The 25,476-nt window shown below is 38.6% G+C and overlaps 1 protein-coding gene across 1 annotated transcript in view; it reads left to right on the forward strand.

Moving 5' to 3' along the window:
* fgf11a (fibroblast growth factor 11a) overlaps window positions 1–25,476 on the forward strand; it is a 131,323-nt gene that overhangs the window by 67,005 nt on the left and 38,842 nt on the right. The window contains exons 3-4 of the mRNA XM_028473917.1: window positions 1,059–1,169; window positions 21,713–21,816. Of these exons, the coding sequence (XP_028329718.1) occupies window positions 1,059–1,169; window positions 21,713–21,816 (215 nt within the window). The remainder of the gene's footprint in view (window positions 1–1,058; window positions 1,170–21,712; window positions 21,817–25,476) is intronic.

Raw genomic sequence — 25,476 nt, forward strand, 5'->3', positions numbered from 1 at the left:
GGCCTGCGGTGCATTGCCCGTGAGCGAGCCCGCAGTGAGCTCGTCTGTTGACGGGGGAGGCCGAGAGGCGCTGAGCGCGAAAACACGTTGAATATTGCCAACAATCATCCCGCTTTGTCATTGCTACTTAAGTTAACCAGGGAGCACTGTAAGCATCATATGATAAAAGGTAGCATACCAGATTGCTCAAAGTAAAAAAAAAATCACACCATAGTAGAGGAACTTATACTGACTTGAGCATTAGACACGGTCTCTGTTTATTTATTGCTTATGTTATATTTGAGTTCATTCACATGTCACAAGTGTTTTATAGGAAATATTTTACCAGCGGCTTCTGTTGTCGCACCTTTTTTCATCATAATATGGGGTGCCACTCTTGTGGCCATCCTCAGTTCTCCCGCTCCTGTCTCCCCACGTTCTAAGTGTTATATATGTGATTGTCTTTTCATGCTTTTCTTGGACGGGATGAAACTGAAATGAAATTTTGTTGCTCTGTAACGTGTGCATTGACAAATAAAGCTGATTCTGATTCTGACATTTAAAACAATCACCCCAAGAAAACTATGCAAAGAGACATTTGCGTTGGGGGTTAGCTCTTAGCCTAGCATCAATATCTCTGTTATCGTGATTCTGTTTTTGCTAGAAAACAGATCTATATTCAGGGCACATTCTGTACCAGTGTAGTCGCACCATTCATTTATCAGTTATCTATTACGCTTTCAAATGGTACCATCCTAGCATACTCCGTTACTTTAGCTTGAGCATATTTCAGGGATAAATGCTCCCACAGAAAACCTGTACACCAAAGTTCCAGTTATAGAATGGAGAATATAAATGTTTCTGGTCCCATCCATCCTCTTCAAAGCCGAGGCATCTAATGCACACACTTGAACAAGCTAACAGTCTTAGCTGTTTGATCATTTGACAGGGTCAATATTAGCACCTGCCTTCTGTGTAGTCTCTCATACATAAGCAAACTCTTTAATATATGCCACCTTAAAGGGTGTATGTGTGTTGCTGGGCGCTAACATGTGCTTAACACTGTGTTTGCTCTGCAGAGCCTCAGCTGAAGGGCATCGTCACGCGGCTCTACTGCAGACATGGTTTCTACCTCCAGATGCTGCCGGATGGCACCATGGAAGGCACAAAGGACGAAAGCAGCTCCTTTTGTAAGTTAACCGTTCAGATGGATCTGATGAAGGAACTATTGTTCTTCTCTTGTATTGTTTAATAATAGAAGTCCTGATTCCACCACATAACCACTTGATTTTACTATTTAAACCAAATCGATTCTGGTGTTTGTGAATCCATCTTGCAGGCAAGGTTAACAAAAATCCGTTGATTAAAAAACCAAAAACAAAAGCAAACCATACACCAAATCTTCAGCATTTTTAACTAAATCCTATCTGTGACACTTAAACACATTTGTCACTTCTAATTGATTTTCCTTTATTTTTTAAAAGATGGTTAATTTAATGAGGAATATTGTATAATGCAGCAGTGTATAATTCTTCGAGGGCACGGACGCCATGTCGGTGACCCTTGTTTTAAACTTTGACACTTGTGGTTCCTGATTTATAGAAGCTCCAGGAAATACCCACAATGACTGATTAGGCCTCTTTCGTAACCACGCACAAGCAAACATAGCCACATTGAACTTTAAACATTCTCCTGTCTGATCTGAAATATTCATTAAGTAATACCACAGGGACATGTTTGGAGGCGAACAGGGTTCCTTTCCCAAAGTGGAGGAGACTGCTGTTGCGTAACAACGATCCTGGTGTGTCGGGGTATTAGACATCAGTGAGAGGAGGTCACCCCTCAGTGTTCATGCTGCTCTGACTTACAGTTTAGTTTAGAGGAATGTAATCCCATCAAACCCTGAATGCAGTTGGAAGCAATGTCAGGCATTTTGCATTCAGGGCACAGCAAGTGTTTGGGGCATCGGGCTGACAGGTAAGGCTTGTAAAAAAACGTAAAGCGTGGCCTTTTTATGCTGGTCCAATTATTTATACATTCAGGCTTCCATAGTGACTGACAACTTTTCAAGTCACTAGCCAAAGTACAATTCTTTAGCTGGAGCAGTAAATGGCTACTGACTGTGTGTGTGTGTACGTGTATGTGTGTAGAAATCATTCATTTTAAAGCTGTTTTTTTTATGTTGTCTTCTCCGAAATAGATTTTTGTTTTTGTTTTTGGGAGAGCTTCAGTTCTGCAATTTTAAGACTTCATCATACACAAACGCACCTGATCATCCAGCTCTGAGTAGTCAATTTATAATAAGCTACTTATTCAAACAAACAGGGCAGTGCCTCCTGAGCACCAGGAGTGAAGACCTCAGCTTTGGGCCTGCTTGGAAAAAATTGTATTTTTTTGGGATTCACATTGCCTCCAAAAAAGCCCACATCCTCCCCTTGGTACTATCGTCAATCCAAACTTTGTATTTTGTTATAATGTGGTCACATACAACAAACACAGATTTTTCACCTGAATAGCAGCTTTAGTGATAAATCGGTTGAGCTTTTCCGTGTGGTTTGGGATTTTCATTGGATTTCCAGAGTTGCTACTATGTCCTGGTTATGAGTGCCACTTCCAGCAGAATAAATACATGATAAATATCTAAAATAAAGAGGCTTTATTGTGTTGAATATTAAAGGGGCAGTATTATGGAAAAAAAAACTTTATAATGGTTTTGCTACAGTGGTATTATTTTTTTTAGCCAGTTGAGAACATTCTTATGCCTCCCTCCCTTGCTATTCCACATTTTGTAAAAAGTCAGCTCCAAACCGGTAAGTTTGTTTTTTCTCGCGTTGTGACATCGTAGTGCAGAAACTCCTCCCCTGACAATGCTCGCTCCTCCTAGCCTATAAGAATGTGAGCTCCCCCTACCTTACATAACAATGTGTGCTCCTTGTTCAACATCCCACAGTGATGGCCCTCGGAGATTCAAACCAGTGACCCTCCGATTACATGCCCGCTCCCTTAACCACGAGGCCCCACTGCCCTTTATCCACAGTCAATATATTTACATTCAGTTAATAGATTATTCAGTATGTAGATAATCCGAAGCGCGGCGCGAGCGCTCACTATCAGTTTCATATTTAGCAGCCGTTATACCACCTTGTATCGCGTTTGACATGATCTGATGTGTCTGTGACCCAATGCGACGCAGCATTTGGATAAAACAAATGATCTGTGGTTAGAAGTGGTGAGGATGACAAGAAAGTGACTTAGCAGCTTAACAATCTGGTGAGTGTTTGAAACAGTTGACTCAGATACTCCACTGCTGCTGCCGCACACACACCCTGAAGTAGCATTTGTCGGACTCACAATCACAATAGCCGCCTAAATAGCCATGTGTTTCACTGTAATGTGCAGTGTGTGGATAGCAAAAGACAACCGCTATGGTAATCAACTGTTGGAATCCCACACAACAAACACAGAAGAAGTATAACATTTGTGCAAGCCAAGACCTCTCGAAGAGCGTCTACAGACACGCCTACTCATGCATTTGCATGAAGGCCCCAAAACAGCTTGTTTTTAGAAGCGGTCTGAAAGGGACTTTTCAGTGGGCTCAAGCTCCAGAAAACAGGCGATTTGGGGAAAATAAACCTCAAATACTACGTTGTTGGAGTTCTTAGAACAATTGGAAATGGGTGAAAAATGGCATAATACTGGACCTTTGATCAAGTCCTATGTACAGATCAGTGACGTGTCGTGAGCACTAGGGTTGGACAGGCAGGGCATTGCAAATCGAGACCACCAATGTCAACATCAATGACAATTTCATATTTTTTTGCTGGCAAGTGTTAATCTAACAAAATCAGCATTGTAAAACACCATTCAAGAAAAACAATTATTCAATATATCCTCCATAGACGGCAGCACATCCGACCTTGCCTACCCTGACTGCACGTCACCGGAACAGATGTAACATTAGCCATTGGGGTTTTTGACTAAAACTGAATGGAAAATGCAAAACCATTTGTCTTTTTTACTGATTAGCCCCTCGCTAACTTCTAGCTTTACTTTCAGACCTGAAATTGCACTTATAATCATATCTAAAGTAGAATCTCTTTGACTATCATGCACCTGCATCACACAACCTTGGATGAATGATTTTACAGACATGATTTTACATTGACAGAAAAAAAAGGATGGGTTTGATATTTGATTGAAATGGCTCACATTTGATGTATCAATTTTGAATGGGAAGGAACCATTCCAGGCACATCTGGAGATCTGCTGCTCTGACCCTGAACCAGTGACCTGGGTATAAAGAGTGAAGACCTAACATGTGGTCTGGCTCCCTTTTGTTCCTTTTCCACCTTGAGATCATTGGCTTCACAGCAGCTGTCTTTAACTCCACTGTCACCCTTGACCACACACTGAACTGAAACCTTCCAGAAAGGCACAACACTGAGCAGAACACAACATAGATGACAGGAGTGGCTTTTGTCCATGCTTGAAATACTTTAATGACTCATTTTTACAGTTCATTTTCCATGGGCTTCTTTCTCAAAGGAAAGAAAATAGTCACATTAAACAGGGAGGGAGGAACACAGTCTCCCTCCACTGGTGGGAGGTCAAAAGTGCTGCCATCCCATTGTTTTACATACAGTAGGTGCTCTTTGTGTGGCTCTCTGAAGCTAAGTTGAGCGTATATATGCAATAATATAAATGGGTCAATGGCATATAAGGATTTTCATCACATATCTCATAAATTAGAATAATCTGACAAAATTTGCATTATCTACACTATAATTCAAGGGAGGTCTGTGTGGTTGTGTGGATGTGTGTGTTCTGTGTGTGTGTGGAGCAAATATCTCCCGGACGCGGTGCCAGTTCGACCTGAAACTCGCTCGACGGGTTCAAAATAGCCCGAGTGCGTGTATCTGTTATTTTGGAGTAATTTGGTCATTTCAAAGTCTTTATTTTAATTTTATTTCACTTCTGGACGGCCCCGAAATGAAACCTATTCAGCTTTTGACCTCAGGGTGTGAGGGGGCGCTAGCGCACCATCTATATCTATTTCACTACTAGAGTCACGTGTGCGGCCAGAGCCAATCGCTGCGCACACAGCCAAGCAGCTGTAAACACACGAGCGATAGAGAAGAAGATAGTTTAGACCGAGACACGGAGCTCTGAATAGATTGTTTGAAACCATCAGCCACTGGTGAGTCTTTTACAGACACGTTTCCCAACCCGTTCAATTCTCCATCTGGAAATCTGCATGGAAGCTAAGCTCTGACCACTCGGTTCAAAGGTAATAAATTATTATTATTATTTTTTTTTTTAAAAAAAGCCGAATTGTACATAATACTTTAATTTACTTACTCACTCATGTAGTTTGGAGCTTAATGTTTTGTTTTGCGCAACAATGTTTATGGGGTTTTGTTATCAGCGTCTCAAACATTCACGGGAACACACATAAACTAAAAAACTAAAAATATTTATACAAAAAGTACAGAAAATGACAGAAATGCATAAAAATATACCAAAAAAAAAACATATTACAGAAAAAACACCAAACAACAACAAACATATGAAAATGACTCATAATACACAAAACTAAATATTTATACAAAAATACACAAAATAACAATAGAAATGCACAAAACTACACTAAAAAAGGTACAAAAACACACAAAATGATTCCAGAACCACTACATTGGCAACAAAAAACAATAATTATACAAAAAATGCACAAAAAGAAAAACAGAAAGATACAAAAATACACAATGACTCCAAAAACATATATTACAGAAAAATACATCAAACACAAAAAAATATAAAAATGAGTATAAAAAAACAACAAACACATTTGTCATGCACATGTCCCATAAAATTAAAACAGGGAAATTGCACACACTATTTTACTTTGCACCTGCAAATAAACCCCTTTATAACACTACAGAATATGTACACCTCTTTGTACATCCATCCTTCAAACACATTCTCATTTGGCCATAAATGACAACTGTACTTATGCTCCCACTATACTCGATGGATGTAGAGAGAGACACACACACAGTATTTATAATAAAAATATACTAAATGAGTAAAATAAAACAAAAAACTAAACAATATTTATACAAAAAGTACAGAAAATGACAACAGAATCACTACAATGGCAACAAAAACAATAATTATACAAAAAATGCACAACAGAAAGATACAAAAATACACATAATGACTCCAAAAAACATACAATGCAGAAAAATACACCAAACAAAAAAATATAAAAGTGAGTAAAAAAAAAACAAAACAACAAACACTCTTATCATGCTCATATCCCATAGAATTAAACCAGGAAAATTGCACCCACATTTTGCACCCGCAAATATAATCCTTATGCTCCCACATAAATGCATACTTCCGACGGGCACTGTACTAGTTAGTATAAAAATGAAAAGAAAAATACTTTTTCCTTTACTTGTATACATAACTACAAAACAGAAAATAAATTTGAATAGATTTAGAGTGATTTTAAGCTGTTTTAGAAACGATGGTCGTGGCCGGACAGTTGCACCACATGATATTTTGACACTTTAATAACAAAACTAACTGCTTGTGTTGTACGTTGCTTTGGATAAAAGCGTCTTCTAAATAAAATTATGATCTTGTAATATTAAAAAAAAAGAAATAAATAAATAGGCTTATTATACAGTAAACCTAAAAACCAGTTTGTTTTTTACCTTAATGAATGGTGTTAAAAAAGAACTGAAAATTGCATCTTAGAAATACAATAGTGTTTAATGCACAAATCAAATAACAATGTGTATAAATAACATCTTAATGATAAGAGAAGTATAGAAATAATACTTATATTTTGATTATCAATAATAGTCATGATGTACAATGGTATTGTGCTGTGGCAAAAAAAGATACCTATAATACTTATACAAAGTCGTCACACTACATGCATAAATAAATCCCTTTCAAAATAAGAGCACACTAACATACACTGATAAATTGGACTGCCACCATCTTCTGGGTCCCAACTCACACGTTGAGAACCTCTGCTGAAGATGATTCAGTAAAAATCAAGGATAACTAAAGCTATTCAATATTTTTTTTTTTTTTATCTATGATTGTTGTTGATACCAATTTTCTTTCAAGGAATATTAAATACACAAAATCATTTGGGTCAAGATTTTCCAACAGTGTGAATAGTAGTGCAGCAGTGTCTGCTTCCAGAAGAGCTAAAGGATAATAAAAAGGACAGCATAGGAAGTTGGATGGAGATGAAAAAATACTGCAGTTTATCTGCTAAAGTGTTCATTCTGTGGTGAAGGGTAAGATATACAATCCCACTATATGGTTCTAAACAGACAGTTTGACAAACAAAAGCTATAGGAAGAGCAGGAAATTACACATTGAGGGATGAAAGCTATTGGCTGTCAGCATGTACATCAAAAAGACATACAGAGGAGGTTGATTCCGTGACTTTTATCCCTTGTAATTGCCATTTCTCACTGTTTGAGCAAACTTCTACTGATCTCCGGAACAAGTCGGCTCTATTTCTCTGTATAACTTCCCCCAGTGCTTGATAAGGCTCCTTCATCCAGGTCAGAGATGGGACATAAAAGGAAACTCAATGAAAAGGCAGATGAGAAAGCAGAAGACTGAACGCATGAGTCTAGATGAGGAGGAAAGTAAAATGGTCGCAGAGTGATCTCTAGAGGAAGAGAAGATAAGCTGAAAGAATAACAAACGAGGTAGAGGGAAGCAAAAAAGAGGAGAAAAGGCTTTAAGGTAAAAAAAAAAAAAAAAAAAAAAAAAATAAGACAAAGATGAATGGGCAAGGCTGGTAAAGTGTGCGTTTCACACGATGCAGAGAATGACGGCATGGCCGGGAGGGAAAAGAAGAGAGTTGGAAAAGAAAATGGGGAAATTAATTTGGGTACTTCAAAAGAATGGAAAGCAGCAGATAACAGAGGAGATGAAATGGGAGGATGGATCAGGTACGAAGAGGAAAGCCTGAGGGACATGATGGATGTTAAATAACAACAGAGGGAAGGTAGTTGTCTTGTCATCAGAGCCATTGACCACTAGGGAAATCACACTTGATGCTCAGCTCTGTCATTTGATGAACTATTGAGCCCTTAAAGCTCAATGCTGTTGTACAAATGAGAATATCTTTAAAGAGAGGAGATGAGTCACTTGTTCCTGATGCAAATCCGCTTGTTTTCTACATCTTCATCACAGAGCAGGTGCCACATGGCTGTTTGTTGGATTTTTTTCCTCTAACTGTGTGAGTTTTTACGGCAGCACTTTTAGCTCAAAATCGGAGAGTTTCTCATCCACAGTGTCCCTGTGCTTGTGTGTGTGGGATTTTTTTTCTTAGTATACTGAAAAACAAAAATAGTTGGACCAAATGAATTGAATTGTTTGAAATGACTTAACAATTTAATTGTTTTCAATGTTTTGCATTAGTCCAACTTAAAATGAAGGCAAGTCAACTTAAGGTTTTCTGTTTTTTTCAGTTCAATACTTTGAATAACCCCAAAAGTAAAATACTGATCCTTTTTTTTACCTGATCAAATATTTTTCTTTCCTTTCCTTAATTTTATGGCAAAGCTAAAAGCCTATTTGCAGACTCTGACGTATAAGTCCTAAAATCCCTGTCTTTCATTTTATTTTTATCTGTTTAATGGCTGATCTATTTGATGTACAGCACTTTGATTGAAAGCGCTCTATCAATAAATGTATTATTATTATTATTATTATTATGCACCCTTGAGACTGCAGCACTAAGGGAAAAGGTCCTTGCTCAAGGGCACATAGCAATGGCCTATTTTGGGGTTTGAACCAGCGACTTGTAACCCAATACTATGGTTTAATGAAAATCACTTTAATGTAATTACATAATTCTCTCCTGGTCAGACTGCCCTAAGCAGGCGAGATCCCATCATACACTGATGGCATTCACCAAGGTCTCTGCCTGAGGAGGCTCCGCTATGTTATGACTCCCACTATCATAACACACAACACTGAGAGCACTGAACAGCAGCAGCACTGAGCACTGAAAGCCTGTTTACCTCCGAATCTCAGACTGATCTGTTCCTCAAAATATTTGACCAAATAAACCCTTTGTCCACATCTGACCAGCAACCCTAAAGCTTGACTCCATCTCATTCATCCAAACCACCACAGCAATCACCTTTTTAGTAATGAAAATATAGTTTGCTTAGTGACTAAAATTACAATTTTATGTTGAAAGAAAATATAAAACCAAACATAAAATCAGATTTTTGTCTAGATAATTTTTTTTTTGGAGAAATTCTATAGAAGGTTCAGATGTCATGACGTTAGACGGACAGCATCACAAGATACCTAATTAATGCAAATTCACTCAAAATTAGAATAGCATTCATAAATATGAGTTACTTCAACAACTGCAGAAATCCAAAGTAATGTTTACCCTTGTTATAGGACAAAGTGGGTATAATAAACTAATTACGTTGCCTAAACTAGTGTGCAATTTCTGAAAGAAATATAATTAACATGTGCATTATGTATTTGATGAATATATGAATGTTTTCAATGTAATAATTGAGAACCTCATATACATCATGAAATATTAGAAATGTCAAATAAGATGATCTTTTTTTTCTTCTCTCAAATGACTCACTTTTCCCTCATCCAATCCTCTTCAGTCAGTCAGACAGCAACCAGGGGAAACGGAGCCTGTGACAGTCCTGAAGTCTGAACTCTGTGTGACTTCCCACTGAGGACCCTAATCCTCTTCTCATTCCAGCAGAGACGAACTGTGCTGCACAATCTACCACTGCAGAGCAGCATTGCAAAGCTGTGCCCTCTGCACAGCTTAACACTGTGTCCTAATAGCCCCCCACCCCATCCCACTGCACTCTTTCCTTGTTTATTTATTGTCTAGATCATCTCAAGCCTCAAAATTGACTTGTGGGATTGATTTGGCAACAACCTTTCTTTCATTTCCTCCCCTGTTTCCCTCTCTCCAAAGACTTGATTAATCTAGCGGTCTCCTCTGTGATGTGGGAAAGAAAGTGTGGCGCTACTGTGAGGACAAACAAAGACAGGTTGATGCAGGGTGAAAGTGAAATGGGATCTATCCATTATCAATGCAAACAGACATGCAAAATCAGTTTAAAATCAGTGACAAAAAGCTAAAATGGGACAAATGTTATTTCTTATTGTTAAATGTTTGAATCCAATCAATTTGGGTTTGTCAAAGAAGTGAGGTAATAATTCATTGGAGTAAGATAAAGACAGCAGTTTTTTGTGCAAATAAGTAAATTAATGAATAAATAAGTTAATGATTGAATAAATAAATAAATAAATAAGCAAACAAACAAGGATAGAAACTAACCAACTGACTGGGAAAACCGGAGCTCACAGTCATGACCATGTGGGTAATGATGATCCAGAGACATTGTACGTAGCAGCAGCACTCACTCAGTGTTCATACATTCCTTAAATTGTAACTAAACCCTAAAATTATTTTTTTGAAACAAATGTTTTTGCAGTTTGAAGTAGTGTTAATCATTGAAAAATGTAAGAGTCTTGTAAGAGCCTTGATTTATGCTTTTCTTTAGTTTAGTCTTGTTTCTTATTCCAACCTTTATCAGACCAGGATTTGTCATCAGGCCTGAATCTTTCTGTTGAGATTTATTTCCACATTTTCCAAATCTTCAATAGAGTTCTTGAGAAACAGTCCACGTATAATTAATAATAATATTGATTATTAAACATAGGGCTGGGCAATATAAACAAACATATCTCAATGTATTTCCTCAAAATAGCGATATACGATATAAATCTCGATAATTTTAAGGCAAGGCAAATGTATTTGTTTAGTGCATTTCATACACAAGGCAACTCAGTGTGCTTTACATGATCAAAAAGTGCAACAGAAAACATTCAACAGCTTAAAATCAATAAGAACATTAAAATAGGCAGCAAAAAACATCATAAAATAATCATTGAAAACATTTAAAATCATCAAAAAACACATTATCTCAACAACAACAACATGACCAAAAATCTCCCTCTCAATCATACGCAGTAGAGAAAAAAAGTGCCTTTAACTTTGATTTAAAAATGTTCACATTAGATGCTGACATCAGCTCTGCTGGCAGTTTGTGCCACTTCTTTGCAGCATAACAACTAAAAGCAGCATCACCATGTTTACTGTGAGCTCTGGGCTCCACTATGTGTCCATAGATCTGAGAGACCTGCTGGGTTCATACCTGACTAACATGTCACTGATGTATTCTGGACCACATTCACAGATTTATACACCAGCAGCAGAACTTTAAAGTCTATTCTGAGGCTGACTGGGAGCCAGTGTAAAGACTTTAAAACTGGAGTAATGTGTTCTGATCTCTTTGTTCTGGTTAAGACCTGAGCTGCAGCGTTCTGAACCAGCTGTAGCTGTTTGATGCTCTTTTGGGGGGATTCCTGTCAGAAGACCATTACAATAGTCCAGTCTGCTGGAGATAAAAGCATGGACCAGTTTCTCCTGATCTTTCTGAGTCATTAAACCTTTCACTCTGGAGATGTTCTTTAGGTGGTAAAAGGGTGTTTTTGTGATAGATTTGATCTGACTGCTGAATGTAAGATCTGAGTCAATCAGAACACCAAGGTTTTTGACTTGGTCTTTAGCTTTTAAAGATCGAGACTCAAGATACTCGCTGACAGCAGTCCTCTTTTCCTTGTTACCAAAGACAATCACCTCCATCTTTGTCATGATTTAGTTGAAGGATGTTTTCACTCATCCAGCAGTTTACTTTTTCTAAGCAGTCACACAACACCTCTATGGGACCATTGTCATCTGGGTTCAGTGATAGATATAGTTGTGTGTCATCTGTGAAGCTCTGATAATCAACCTTACAGTTCTGTAAAATTTGTCCTAAAGGAAGCATGTAAAGGTTAAACAGAAGGGGTCCAAGAACAGAGCCCTGAGGAACCCCACAGGACATTGATAATCTGTCAGATTTAAAGTTTCCAATGCTTACAAAATAACTTCGCTCCTCCAAGTAGGACTTAAACCATTGCATTACTTTTCCATTTAGTCCAACCCATGTTTGCAATCTGTGCAACAAAATTGTATGATCTACAGTGTCAAATGCAGCACTTAGATCCAACAGAATGAGAACAGATACTTTTCCTGAATCAGTGTTCAACCTTATGTCATTGATCACTTTGATCAGAGCAGTTTTTGTGCTGTGATGAGAACAAAAACCTGACTGAAATGTATCAAATATTTTGTTGAATGTTAAGAATTGACTCAGTTGGTTGAAGACCACCTTCTCAATGATCTTGGCCATGAATGGAAGGTTGCTGATTGGTCTATAGTTAGCCAGTATAGAGACATCCAGTGTCTTCTTTCTTAACAGAGGTTTCACAGCAGCTACTTTCAGGGATTTTGGTACGATGCCTGATTGGAATGAGCAGTTAATTATCTGACACAAATCAGTGACAATTGATTTTACAACAGTTTTAAAGAAGTTTGAGGGTATTGTGTCAAGGCAACATGTTGATGGATTCAGCTGCTGAACAGTTTCCTCTATTGTTTTGGGGTTCACTGTAATAAACTATAACATTGTAGTTGACTCATCCCTCAGTGGTTGAAGCTGTTCAAGCTTTTTGTTATTTGTTAATTCAAATGATGTCCAACCAGAAAGACAATTCAGGGTTAAATTACCTGATGCAGAATGCCACACAGGCACATTAACAAACATATTTGGTTGATCATTTACGGATACCTTGATCTGGGATGTCATGCTTTTATCTTGTAAAATAAAGACATCTTTGGTCATAAATGTTCAATGTTAAATATTCACAGGTGGCCTTATTGGATTTTCCAATATGTCAAGGTTACTGTCAAATAAGCATCATATTTAGAATCCCTGAGGTCCAGAACCTTAGAAATGTGTTTTTAATTTTACTAATGTGACTTTTGGTTGGATAGTAACAGAAAAAAACTGTTTTTGAGTGGCCGTCATTGAAAATGATCACAATTAGCTGTAAAATGCATATATACAGTATATGTATTGATGTAGGTGATATTGTAATTTTATATATCCAAAATAGAAAACGCATTATGTCTTGGATCTTGATACACCGCCCAACTCTAATTAAACAGTAATACATTTGTCATCAGGTAAACGCCATTCCTTCATTATCGAACCAACTTCACCCCAAAACGTTTAGAGTGACTGCCCTCTCGGGGTTGAAACCCTGTTTTTACAATCAAATCTTGCTATTGGCTGAGATGGAGGCCGATGAAGTTTTGGTGGCTTCTTACATCATTAACCACCACTGTTGGCCCATCCTATAAAAACTAGCACTTGTGGGCTCTGCAATCTGTGGTGAGTGGGATTGAAGAGAATTGTGAGGTATAGTAATTATGGAGTAGCTAATTAGCATAGCATAGATCTTTGGAGATTGTATAGTATAGACTGGGTGTGTCTTAAATAAAATAAATTATTTGATGGAACGTTACAGCTGCTGAATATCATTTTCTCACCGACAGACTCAGGGTGAGGTTGAATTAAACGAAATGAAATTAAACACACCATGCATGTAGTTCTTGCGGTATGTGGGTGCAGCAGGTTGCCTGAGGTCACTAAGCCCATATCAGGGCTACTAATGTGTGTGTGAAGAAGTCAAAGGAAATAGTGGTACAGGTAATCTGGGAGATGGTGTGTGTGTGCATGCGTTTGTGTGTTGTACTCTGTCATCCCACCTGCACTCTTTGGTGACACATTGTTCATTTGTGAAACTGTTTGAGATGCAGCGATCGATCGTGCAAACGGAAGCAGGCCCTGAGGGGAGAGAGAGAGAGAGAGAGAGAGGGAGGGTGGAGGAGGCACGTTGTGTATTTCTAATTTCAATTTTTTTTTTTTTTTTTACTTCTCTTTTGTGCCTTTAAGACAAAACACATCTCTATCCACACTGTGAAGTAGAGCCTATACACTTGAAATGTGCAATCTTAGGCTTTGTCTGCTGCGTCATTGGTTTTCTTTAACACTAGAAGTCCCACAGAGGTGTCAAATGAACTTTTTACCTATAAAACCCAGAGAGGTGTCATTTGACCCAAAGAGAACACAAAAATTATTTATTTTTAATGACAGTGTGGTGTGAGAAATGTGCAAAAGAACAACTGTGATTTGTTTTCAATGGTTTTTATTTAGAAGAATCTCCTTCATCCTCTTATTGAGACTCGTGACATACTTGGCACTGCCACGGTATCTCTCTCCTACATTTGCCACATGTGTATTTGTGGCAATGAACACATCGCACAGTTGCGCGATTGCTCTTGCAGCAATGGTTGATCTGACACTTAGCCCTTTTCCCAGGGCCAGGTGTAGGCGGTTGTTGTTGGCGCAGTTGCTCTTTGAGTGCCTTCTTTTCACTCACATGAGAGTTAGCCAACTCTCTTGCTAGCTGAACCAGGAAGTCCACCCGTCTCTCCTGCACCCCGGTGCATGCTTGATAAAGCAGATGTGCATTGAGTGCCGCCATGTCGATCATGTTGTAGAACACGGCGACTGGCCATCGCCGTGTTCCTGTGCGCACACTGTACTCCCGCACCATCTGGTCCATCACATCCACTCCGCACTTTGTGGTGTTGTATTGGGTGATGGTGTTTGGCTTCCTTTTGATGGTTTCCTCAGTCTCAACCACGCTGTGCATGCTGCTGAGAATGTAGACGGTCTTTTTTCGTTTGGGCGCATACACCGTCAGCGTGGCACCAGTGGTGGAAAACACCTAAAAAAGAAGAAATTGTTGTTATTATAGCGGTTTTAAACACAATGACACACTCAGAGGTGTTGATGGAATAAAAAAGACCAACAACATACCTGAGTGGTGAATTCCTTGCGGTCCATCTTTCTAGTTGACTGAGGAATTTCCCGGCGAATCTTGTTGACTGTCCCGAGGATGGTGGTTTTCCGGCTGAGCAGTCGTCGTGCAAGTGTCAGTGATGTAAAGAAATTGTTCGTGGTGACCGTCCTGCCTTTGTCCATAAATGGTTCCATCAGCTTCATCACCACACTCTCAGAAGTCTCTCCTCACTGGGACGACTGGGGTCCTTTCCAAGATATGGGAGGACATTGCAGATGTACTTTGTTTTCAAATCACAAGCCACCCAAAACTTTATGCCAAATTTGTCGGGTTTTGTTGCAATGTACTGCAGGAAACAGCAGCGAGTCTTCGATGGGAAAAGCTGTTCATCAATTGTGATGTGTCGACCAGGGTTGTAGCATGTGATGCAGTTGGTAACAAACGATCCCCACACATCCGAAATTGCAGCAAACTTATCTGTCTGCACTCGCTCACTGCGCGTAAACATGTCATCAAATCGTAGGTGACGCATGATGTCTTGGAAACGGTTTCGTGACATAATTCCAGTGATAAGTGGGTTTCCCAGGCATGCTGACCAGCTGTCACGCAGAGATGGAACCTTGGTCACCCCCCTCAAAATAATAACAGAAATAAATGCCATTAGTTCATGGAGGATCATGAACCAGTCCGTCTGCTCCGTTTGCCGTGCATGCTGAATAGTCCATTCTTGAATGGGACGGAGCATGCCAACAGTAATGAAACAGAGGAAGCTCTGAAGGCGACTCCTGATTCTTCTTCTGGCCTTTGCTGTTGGCTCTCCATCTGCAGCGTACGGTTCCATTGGAGTGAAACGGAGAATTGTACCCACATGTTCTTCATGCCACACTGTGCCCTCTTTCGCCGTCTCTGTGGGCTCACTCTCCAACCGAGCTCTCTTTTCCAGATGAGCAGCAGTCGCGTCATCTGCAATGTGAACAAATTCAAATTATTCTTTTCTTCGGTTTTAAATAAAAATAAAGTCAGGAAATGAAAATAGGATGTTTGGGAAATCTAACCTGAAGACAGCTCAGAGTCCGAATCCGAATTTGGCTGAAGGTTTATGTCCTCCCCATCTGAGTCACAAGGGTTTGCATTGTTCAGGATCAATTCCAACGCTTCTTGAGTGGTAAACCTTCTCTGCATTTTGAGTAGAATAAGTGTGGAGTGTCAGCAGGTGGAAGCAGCCAGCTATTTATTCCCCACAGCACAAAAGGCTGCATGACAACATGGTATTCCAGTGGTGTCCAATTCCGGTCCTCGAGGGCCACTAATCAGCACACCTTATTCAAATGATCATCCAGCTCTGCAGAAGCCTGATAATCATTTGAATCAGGTGTGTTGGAAGAGGTGACTCTGTTTCTTTCAATGTTTGTAGTCTGTGTTTGTTCTCCCCCAGCATCAAGCAGAACGAGTTAATAAACGGGGCATTGTGACTTTAGCTTCCAGGGCACTTCCCCCTAACATTCCAGACTTCCATTGTTAGAGTCAGGCTCTCCCCCCTGCTGATTTCTCAGGTGATTCATTTACAAATGAATAGATGCAAATTGTAGCCATCAGAGTCGTCAGTTTGGTCCTAGAGTTCATTTGACCCTGCTCTGGGACTTCTGGGGGGATATAGAAATCCCTGGGACTTCTAGTGTTAAGTAAATGACGAATGATTGAGTAAAACCTACAAAAAGAAAACATGTTACATGTTTTGTGCTTTGTACATACTGTATCTGGCTCGAACTACTAATGTGTAGACAAGTGGTTCTAAACCTTTTCAGCCCGCGACCCCCAAAATTAAGGTGCCAGAGACTGGGGACCCCCACTGTAGCTGAAGGTGGTTGAACACAGACATGAGCATTGAAGAACTGACAAGTAGAGACATGGCCATCTATAAGGGGGAATAAAGGGCAGAGCTTTTTGGGGTCCATCCATAATGATGGTCCATTGTTCTATGAATCTGTGATAACCACATTTATTTATTTATCTGTGGAGCAAATGTCTCCCTGACGCAAGTTCGACCTGAAACTCGGTCAACGAGTTCCAAATACCCCAAATGTGTGTATTTGTTATTTTGGAGTAATTCGGTCATTTAAAAAATGTTTATTTTAATTTTATTTCACTTCTGGATGGCCCCGAAATGAAACCTATTCAGCTTTTGACCTCAGGGTGTGAGGGGGCGCTAGAGCACCATCTATATTTATTTCACTGCACAGCTCACTTCCGGTGCGTGCATGAGCTCCCGTGGAGTTCTCTTTTCTCTTTTGAGGAAAAATACTTTTTTTACTGTTCTTTATTTGGTGATGACATTTCAAAACGTTTATTTTCATGTTAGTTTGACCGTACGGTATTTAGACCGGACAGACCTCACCCAGAAGTTATTGACGGCAATGGCTGCTGTGTTGAAAGCTGCACATTTCTCAGCAGTGCGCGCGTGTGTGTGAGAGAACCAATGGAGGAGATTTGTACCAAGGTAGAGTCTCACACACACACACACACACACACACACACCGATCAAGTGCGCTTCACTATCGATCACCGTCTACGTGTGTAACGGACCACCATTTAGTCGGGTTACAGTCTGTGTCACCACACCCGTCCATTGGGTGGTAGTGACTGTAGTGTTGAGTCAGATCAGTAAATGGTGCTACATAGTGAAGCCCGCCTGATGTTTACTGCAGCTTCACTCACGACACACCTTGCCGCTACATCTAACTACTGAAAATAGATACGTTTAGTGAAAGTTAGGCAGGCACACACACACTAAACGACAACAAAAAATATGAAAATGACTCAAAATACACAAAACTAAATATTTATACAAAAATTACACAAAAGACAACACAGAAAAATACACTAAACGACAACAAAAACATGAAAATGACTCAAAATACACTAAACTAAATACTTATAATCCCACATGAATACATACTTCCGACAGGTACTGTACATTACAGAAAAAAACACCAAACGAAAAAATATAAAAATTAGTTAAAAAAAACAAAAAAAAAACAATACATTTATCGTGCGGATGTCTCATAGAATTAAACCAGGGAAATTGCACACGCTATTTTACTTTGCACATGCAAATATACCCCTTTATAATGCTACAGAGTATGTTGTTATTATTATGCCCATAATTGACAACTCTTCTTAAGCTCCCATTATATGAGTACATACTTCCGACGGGCACTGTACTCGACTTCAAAAAAACATACATTTACAGAAAAATACAACAAAAATATGAAAATGGCTCAAAATACACAAAACTAAATATTTATACAAAAAATACACAAAATTACTTGTTACGGCAAAATTTGCGGTTGACCTCATTTGGAGACATGATTTATTGCTCTGGTTGAGTGATGGAGTCCAGGCGAAGCATTGATGATTTTATAAAAAAGGTTTATTATAAAACTAAGTAAAAAAAAGTACAAAGATGGAACAAAGTGGAACAAAAATTAGTGACCGTCCGGCCGGACGTTCGAAGGCAGAGTGAAACACAGTTTTAACTCCCCACGTATATCCCCCCTCAGTCCCCCCTCCCTCCTCCCCCTCAGGAGATAAAGATAGATAGAGAAAGGGAGGAGGTGAGGACAGAGGGTGAAGAAAAAAGACAGTTTCTTCTTGTTCAAAACAGCCAGTTCTCTTGGTATCTGCTGATTGTCATGGGAGTGGAGGTGTGTGCGTTTATGTGTTTGTGTGTGTATGGGGTGTGTATGTGTGACGTGAGTGCGCACACAGAGTGCCTACGCGTCCTTGTGTGATTATTGTTTTGGGGAGATATCATGTGCTTTGGAAAGGGTGGCCTGACCCAGTGCTGGAAGCAAAGATGAAGACATGAGAATAACACAATGGAAAGTTACAACCCAAGGCTTAAGGATCAAAAATATATGAGTAAATATATTATTAAGCATAACTAATAATTTTGCCATAACATACTCCTGAATCACACTACAATAGCAACAAAAGCAATAATTATACAAAAATACACATGACTCAAAAAAAACATACGTAACAAAAAAATTTAAATAAAAAACAGCAAACATTTATGCACAAAAAGACAACAGAAAGATACACAAATACACATGACTCCAAAAAACATGTTACAGAAAAATACACCATACAAAAAAAATATAAAAGTGATGAAGTCATGCACATGTCCCATAGAATTAAACCAGGAGAATTGCACCCATATTTTGCACCCACAAATATACTCCTTATACTTCCGACGGGCACTGTACTCGTAGTATATAATCATCTTAAAGATGTAAGTCCTAATCAGAAATAATGTGGATTAAAAGTGACCAAAAATGGTGGAAAAGGTGGTGAAATGGGATTTCAAAAACCACTGAAATTGGTTAAAAGTTGCAAATTAGAATGGGCAAAAACAGACAAAAAAAGTGGTAAAAATAAAACGCTTCAAAGTGTCAGTATTGGAACAATTAGTTTAAACTGGCAAATAATGGGCATGACAAATGGTGAATGTGGTTGAATTGGCTAAAGAAGCATGAAATATGTTGAAACGAGGTTAAAAGTGACAATAATGGGTCAACATATGTGACAGTCGGTGAAAAAAGTGGTGGAAAGGGTTTATAAATGGTGCAAATGCTTGAAAGTGGAAAATGTGCATAAAAAGCATTGAAATTTGATGGAGAGGTGGCAGAGATGGCGGTAATGTCGCAAACATGCATTAAAAGGAGCAAAAAATGGCATGAAAAAGTGATGAAAATAGTTTGAAATTTGGCAAGTTTGGTGTAGTTTCAGAAAAAGGGTAAAAATAAGCAAAAATTAGCTCAAATTGGCGTCTGGCGACCCCCTACCACTGTCTCGCAACCGCAAGGTTGAGAACCCTTGGTGTAGACCACTTTAAACAAGTTGATTTCACACAATTATAACTATACCTTTATTTGGTAAATAATGAATGATACAATTTGGGTAAATAAAATATGTGGATAACTTGACCTTTATACACCAAACGGTTTTGGTAAAGTATAATTATTCTCCAACCGACCTGTATGTAAAAAGATTCACCTCTGAGGCCGAGGTTATCTGCACCTTTTGTAACTTGTTCCCAGAATCCGTAACTCTTCTTTGAATGTTTGTTTTTTTTAATTCATGCTGAAAATATATTTAATAAAAACCTCCAGTGTGACAAAATAAGGATAGATAAGAAGGGCACAACTTTATTATACTATAGTAAACTAGAACAGGGGTTCTCAACTAGTCTCACCCTGAGACCCACATTTTGCCATAGTCATTAAATCCCACTTTTGGGTCCCGACCCACCAGTTGAGAATCGTTGAACTAGCATATATGTTGATATTATCATGTCGGGCAGATATTATATTTATAAATCTAAATGGGCCAAAACAGCCTAACCAAAACCTAAAATTACATTATTTCACTTTGAAATAAAACATTACTTTAATATACTGCAATGCAACTTGAATGATATGTAGTAGCAATGACAGAAATAATGGGAATAAAAATATTATAACTTGGGTATTAATGATTTTTTATATAATTTTTTTGTTTTGTATGTTTTTTATTATTGTTTGTATGTATAATATATTATGTGTGTATGTGTGTGTATACAGTATGTAATTTGTGTATTGCATATGTTTCCTCTTCTGCTGTGTGTTCTCGTATAATGTAAACTCGTTATGAGGCGTCATTTCTGTACGTGTCAATAAAAAAAATAAAGTAGAATTATTCTGTTTTTTTTGTGAGTAAATTTCAACTGTCAGCAAGCTAACTGCTAATTGTGCTATCAAACCAAAGGCACAGCTTTATACAGGCTAAGGAAGAGGAATATATATTCTTACCTGCTCCACTGTGCTTTTCTCGCTTAAAATAAAACTCGATTGACTTCTTTCTGCTTTCCATGCTTGTTTCGCTCTCTTACTGTATTTTTCTTCTTTTTTTTTGGTTTTTGTTGGCCTATTACTTCTCAAGTGATGCTCGTTGGGTTATGACAGAGAACGACTATGATTGGTGCGTTTCAGCCACAGGATTGTGCGTTTGTTAGGTTTTAAACTATGGTTGATGAAACGGTTTTGTTCACTCGTCATGTAGTGAATCCAATTTACTGCCACGTGGCAAGAAAATATTTTCTTTAGAAAACAGAACTACAGTATATATCAATGAATAAAATGGTTGATCATTCAGTTCTCACGAAACGTGTGTTTCTGTTTGACCATTTTGCCCTTGGTAGTTCATGACGTATTTATAAGTAATCTGTTGCCCACATGGACCTTATATGAAAAAAAAAGAAATTATAAAATGAGTAGGTAAGGCATATTGATCATTAGAAAACACATTAACTAATATAATTAATCTATTCATGTTTTCCTTACATTTTGGCTTAATGACAGAGGTTGTAATCTAGAGCTGACATGGATGTTTTTTCTGATGTGCAATCAACAAATTGTCAAGTTAAAAACCAATATTTTCTAAAAATGCTTGCTATAAGAAATGGAAAATGAGACTGTATTACAAACTATAAATAAAGAACAATAAAAAAAGAAATATTTTCACCTTTCTGTTTAGTTTGTTACTTCATGCAGATGTCACCCTCTACTTTATTTCTCCCAGCGCTTTCTTCAGCCACACATTTTCTACAGCTTGTCATTCTCAGGTGTCTGTGACCTCTACGATGCCACAATCTGACTTTATTCCTCCTAAATCCCCTTTCCTAAATCCTTCACTCGTTTGACCACACTTTTCACTTGTGACAGATAAACTGAACAACTGGGAGGATAAAAGTAGGAGAGAGTTTGGAAGCTGTTTTTTTTTTTATTGTCATAAAGCTCTCATATAATGGTGTCCTCTCTGTCTGTGTGCTTTCCAGTGCAGTTCAACTTGATTCCTGTGGGCTTAAGGATAGTGGCCATCCAGAGCACCAAGACAGGACTTTACGTCGCCATGAACAGCGAGGGCTACCTCTACACTTCGGTACGGTCAACATCCGCCATCGCTGAATTACTCCTATGGTGGTTAAGATTAAAGTCATGGCTGCAAAAGCATTCTGCTAATCTAGAGCCAAGATATATTTTTTATTTAATTTGTGGTATAGTTTGAACTCTTGTTTGGTAGTTTTTTGGTTTAGTTTTTATTATTATTAATTTATGCTGAAAATAAGTCTATAAATTCAAATAATAACATGGGAAACTGTTGAAAAAGTGCAATTTTTCACCTTTTGTTGTGTACACATTGTTGTGCAACCCTGTTTAAGGTTAGTATTGATAATTGGGAGAAGAATGGATTAATCATCTTTCTGATTGAGGTTTATTATCCAAGTATTGAGCACTGTCGCCATAGGTGCAGTTTGAGATTCTCGAGATTCGCGGCAACCACAATGTGTGTAACATATACAATGATACAAAAATGACGAGTAGCATAATTGATAATGTTGACCCCAAAAATTTGCATCGATACGTCATTTAATGTTGTAAATTAAAGATGAAAATAGGCCGGTGGCCGCTTTCAGCATAATTTTTGCTGCAGTACCATACATGAACTGCTGGGTGCAGTGTCGCATCACCATTTACATGTTGAGGAAGAATTGCACAACAGAAGAACCAACCTAAAGTCTCAAAAGTTTGGGACCATTTCACTGAAAACTTATACTACACACCTGAGGTAGAACTAACTTCTATGACATGAAACTAACAGTAATATGTTGGAATTAAAGCAGCAGAAAACTATGTTATACATCAAAAAAATAAATAATTTCAACAGTTTCACAGCAGATAGTGTTTGACCACTGGAAGGGGGAGGGGGTGGGGGCAATGCTCCCTCTGCACCCCCACAAACTCTGCGTTTGACTGTAGCTACTTCATGTAAATGTCAAGTTTTGCTGTTTGTGTCGTATAAAAAATGTAAAAGATAAATAGAAAGCTAACTCAATGCAAACTGAATCTACTTACAAAGTAACTTTGACCTTTAGTTTTCTTCTTTTTTTTTCTGACTTGTGAATTATAGAGAACATCAGTTACCTATTTTACATCAAGCCAGATAGGTGGAAATTTCTTTTATTTCCACCCTACCCCCCAAAAAGTAATTCCTCAGCGAAGGTGTGAAATTAAAGTGTCCACTCAGCGGAGAAAATTGGAGAATAGTAGCGTGTTATTGCAGTGATGCATCCTTCATTTCCATTGAAGAAAACAAACAAAAGACATAGTTTGTGTCACAGTTTGTGTTATCTGTGAAGTTGTTTCTTATCGATGAATGGAAAGGAGTTGCAGCCGAACAGAGCCACAGATGTGGGAGGTAGACATAAGAACAGATGATCAGAGTGTGATCAATGGCAGTGGCAGAGAAATGTCCTTGTTCAGTCTTTTTGTCATCCGTCCTGGCACGAAGTGAGTGAGATCTTGTTTGAAGTTCATGGTTTGCTTACTTCAAAGAACATTTAACTTTTCCTTGGCTCCCAGTACTAGAGAGAGAGAAGAGAAGGTACAAGACTTCTGCTGTGTGTCTCTAGTGGGGTGAACAGATTTGCTTTTATCTAAACTTATTCCAACTTCCTTCTTTCTTGATCGCTAATGTAAGAAGCATTTCTGAAAGGGATTTTCTTGAATAATGTGTCAAGGTTTTATTTATTCAGACAACTGTTCCTGAGGAAATCCACCTTGATCTCCTGACACATTTCGACTGTCAACTGCCAGTCTTTGTCAGAGGCATCTGCTGATCACTTTGATGTTTCCTTGACTCCTGCATAATGATTCCAACAAGATTCTTTTTTCATAATATGTTAAAGTTTCATATATTCAGACAACTATTCCTTAGAAACAACACAAACTCAGCTAAAAAAAAAAAAAAAATAATCGTATTGTATATGCCGTGCGAGATGTGAGTAGGTTGATAAGGACATAATGAAAGTCCTTTGAAAACCAGTTTATATAAAAGCAGCACGAGTGGATAAAACTCATAGTTTAATAAAATAAAGATATTTCTTCTGAAGAATACGATAATTTACTCAAAGGATAAAATTGCCGCACAAACATTTGTAATCGACTCCACCATAAACAATGGGTTTGTTGACAATTGCTCAAGTGTCTTGAACTTCGGAAAAGTTTTGCGCATTTCAATGTGGGATTTGGAATGCCGTCAAAGAATGCAAAGAAAGCACCAAAGCAGAAAAGTTTCTTTAAAAAGTGTTTTTACTTCATTCTCACTGTGATTTCTTGTGTTTCTTAGTCAGACAAGACAGTTAGTCGCTTAGCACAATTTTTGTTCTCTTGCGCATCCCTAACATAGAGGGTTAAAGAAATGGATTGTAAACTGATCAATTATTCATGATTTTCTGTGAAACGTTGCCATCTATGAATTTTTAAACATGTTTTACATTATCTGCAAAGAAGCCAAATTTGTTGTCTAAACTAAGCCATTTAAAATGAAACTTAAATGCTAGTTAACCTGTAATAATACTAGGTAATAGTTCATGCTAATGCTTTTTAAAAAACTAAAAATCTTTCTTTTCCTTGCATAACTCTTCCAAGGACTGAACCCCCCAAAGACAGTTAAAATCTCCTACCCACACACACATACTGATACCGACTTTACACTTACCAGGCAGTTTCTTGACAGAAGGAAGGTGACCCGTTTTCACTAAGAGAAACAACCTCAGCAAAAGTGAATGAGGGGGAAAAGAGGGGAGGTTTGAGAAAATCCCTCTCAAATGAGAACGGACAGAGGACAAAAGAGAAGGGGTTTTTTTTTTTAGCCTCTTCTTTCACCTCACACTACCTGCTCAGCCATTGTTCTGTGGGAATGTGAGCAGCCGAACGAGAAAGAGGAGAGACAGAAGACGAAAAAGACGACAAAGCCATGTGCTTGCTGCCTTGGGGAAAGACGACAGTCAGAGCAGAGCCTCGACATCCTGTTATGTAACCGTTAGCATGTGCTGAGAACAAGGCCCCTGCGTCCTCCCCTGAAGGGTAGGGGGGATTTTAGGAAGCGCTGGCACAAGTAACCTCAGTATGAGACTTTCATTTCAGCATGTTGGAATAAAAATGTCATTTTTGAACTACGGTTACAAATTTCCTTTCACTGTCTGCAGCGGAAACTGCACAGTGGGGAAAGGAGGGAATGCCCCGCTGTTGTGCTTCTGATGTGTGTGTTCTTTAAAGATTCATGCAGGGACTGTTTGAGATTATAGCTGTTGGCTGTTTGCTCGTTGACTCTCTAGAAAAATATCAAGCAATATATAAAGGAAAATATTGACAACACCTGCTACTAATGGCACGTTTACACCAAACACATTCAAAGTGTCAACAGCATCAGGTTTACATAGACAATATATGGTGGATGCGCTTCTAGGTTCTAGTTGGTGTCCTGGTGGGGGATGTGCGCGCCGATGCGGGTCAGCAGGTCGTCAAACTGGGCCCAGGAGAGACTGAAGTAGCGCTGAAAGCGACTCTCGTTCGAGTGCAGCTCTGGTGAATCCAGAAACGGCGTTGAGGCGCAAAAGAAGCCAAGCCACTTTCTCAATAATGTAGAGCTGATGAACTGGAGTCGGAGGCGGCGTGTTTAGCAAGTATCATTCAAACACACTTCTCTATAGCCCTATAACATCAAAATAAATCTGACCGGAAACACCGCCTTCTCAAC

The sequence above is a fragment of the Gouania willdenowi genome, chromosome 18 (assembly GCF_900634775.1).
Source record: "Gouania willdenowi chromosome 18, fGouWil2.1, whole genome shotgun sequence".
Classification (NCBI taxonomy): domain Eukaryota; kingdom Metazoa; phylum Chordata; class Actinopteri; order Blenniiformes; family Gobiesocidae; genus Gouania; species Gouania willdenowi.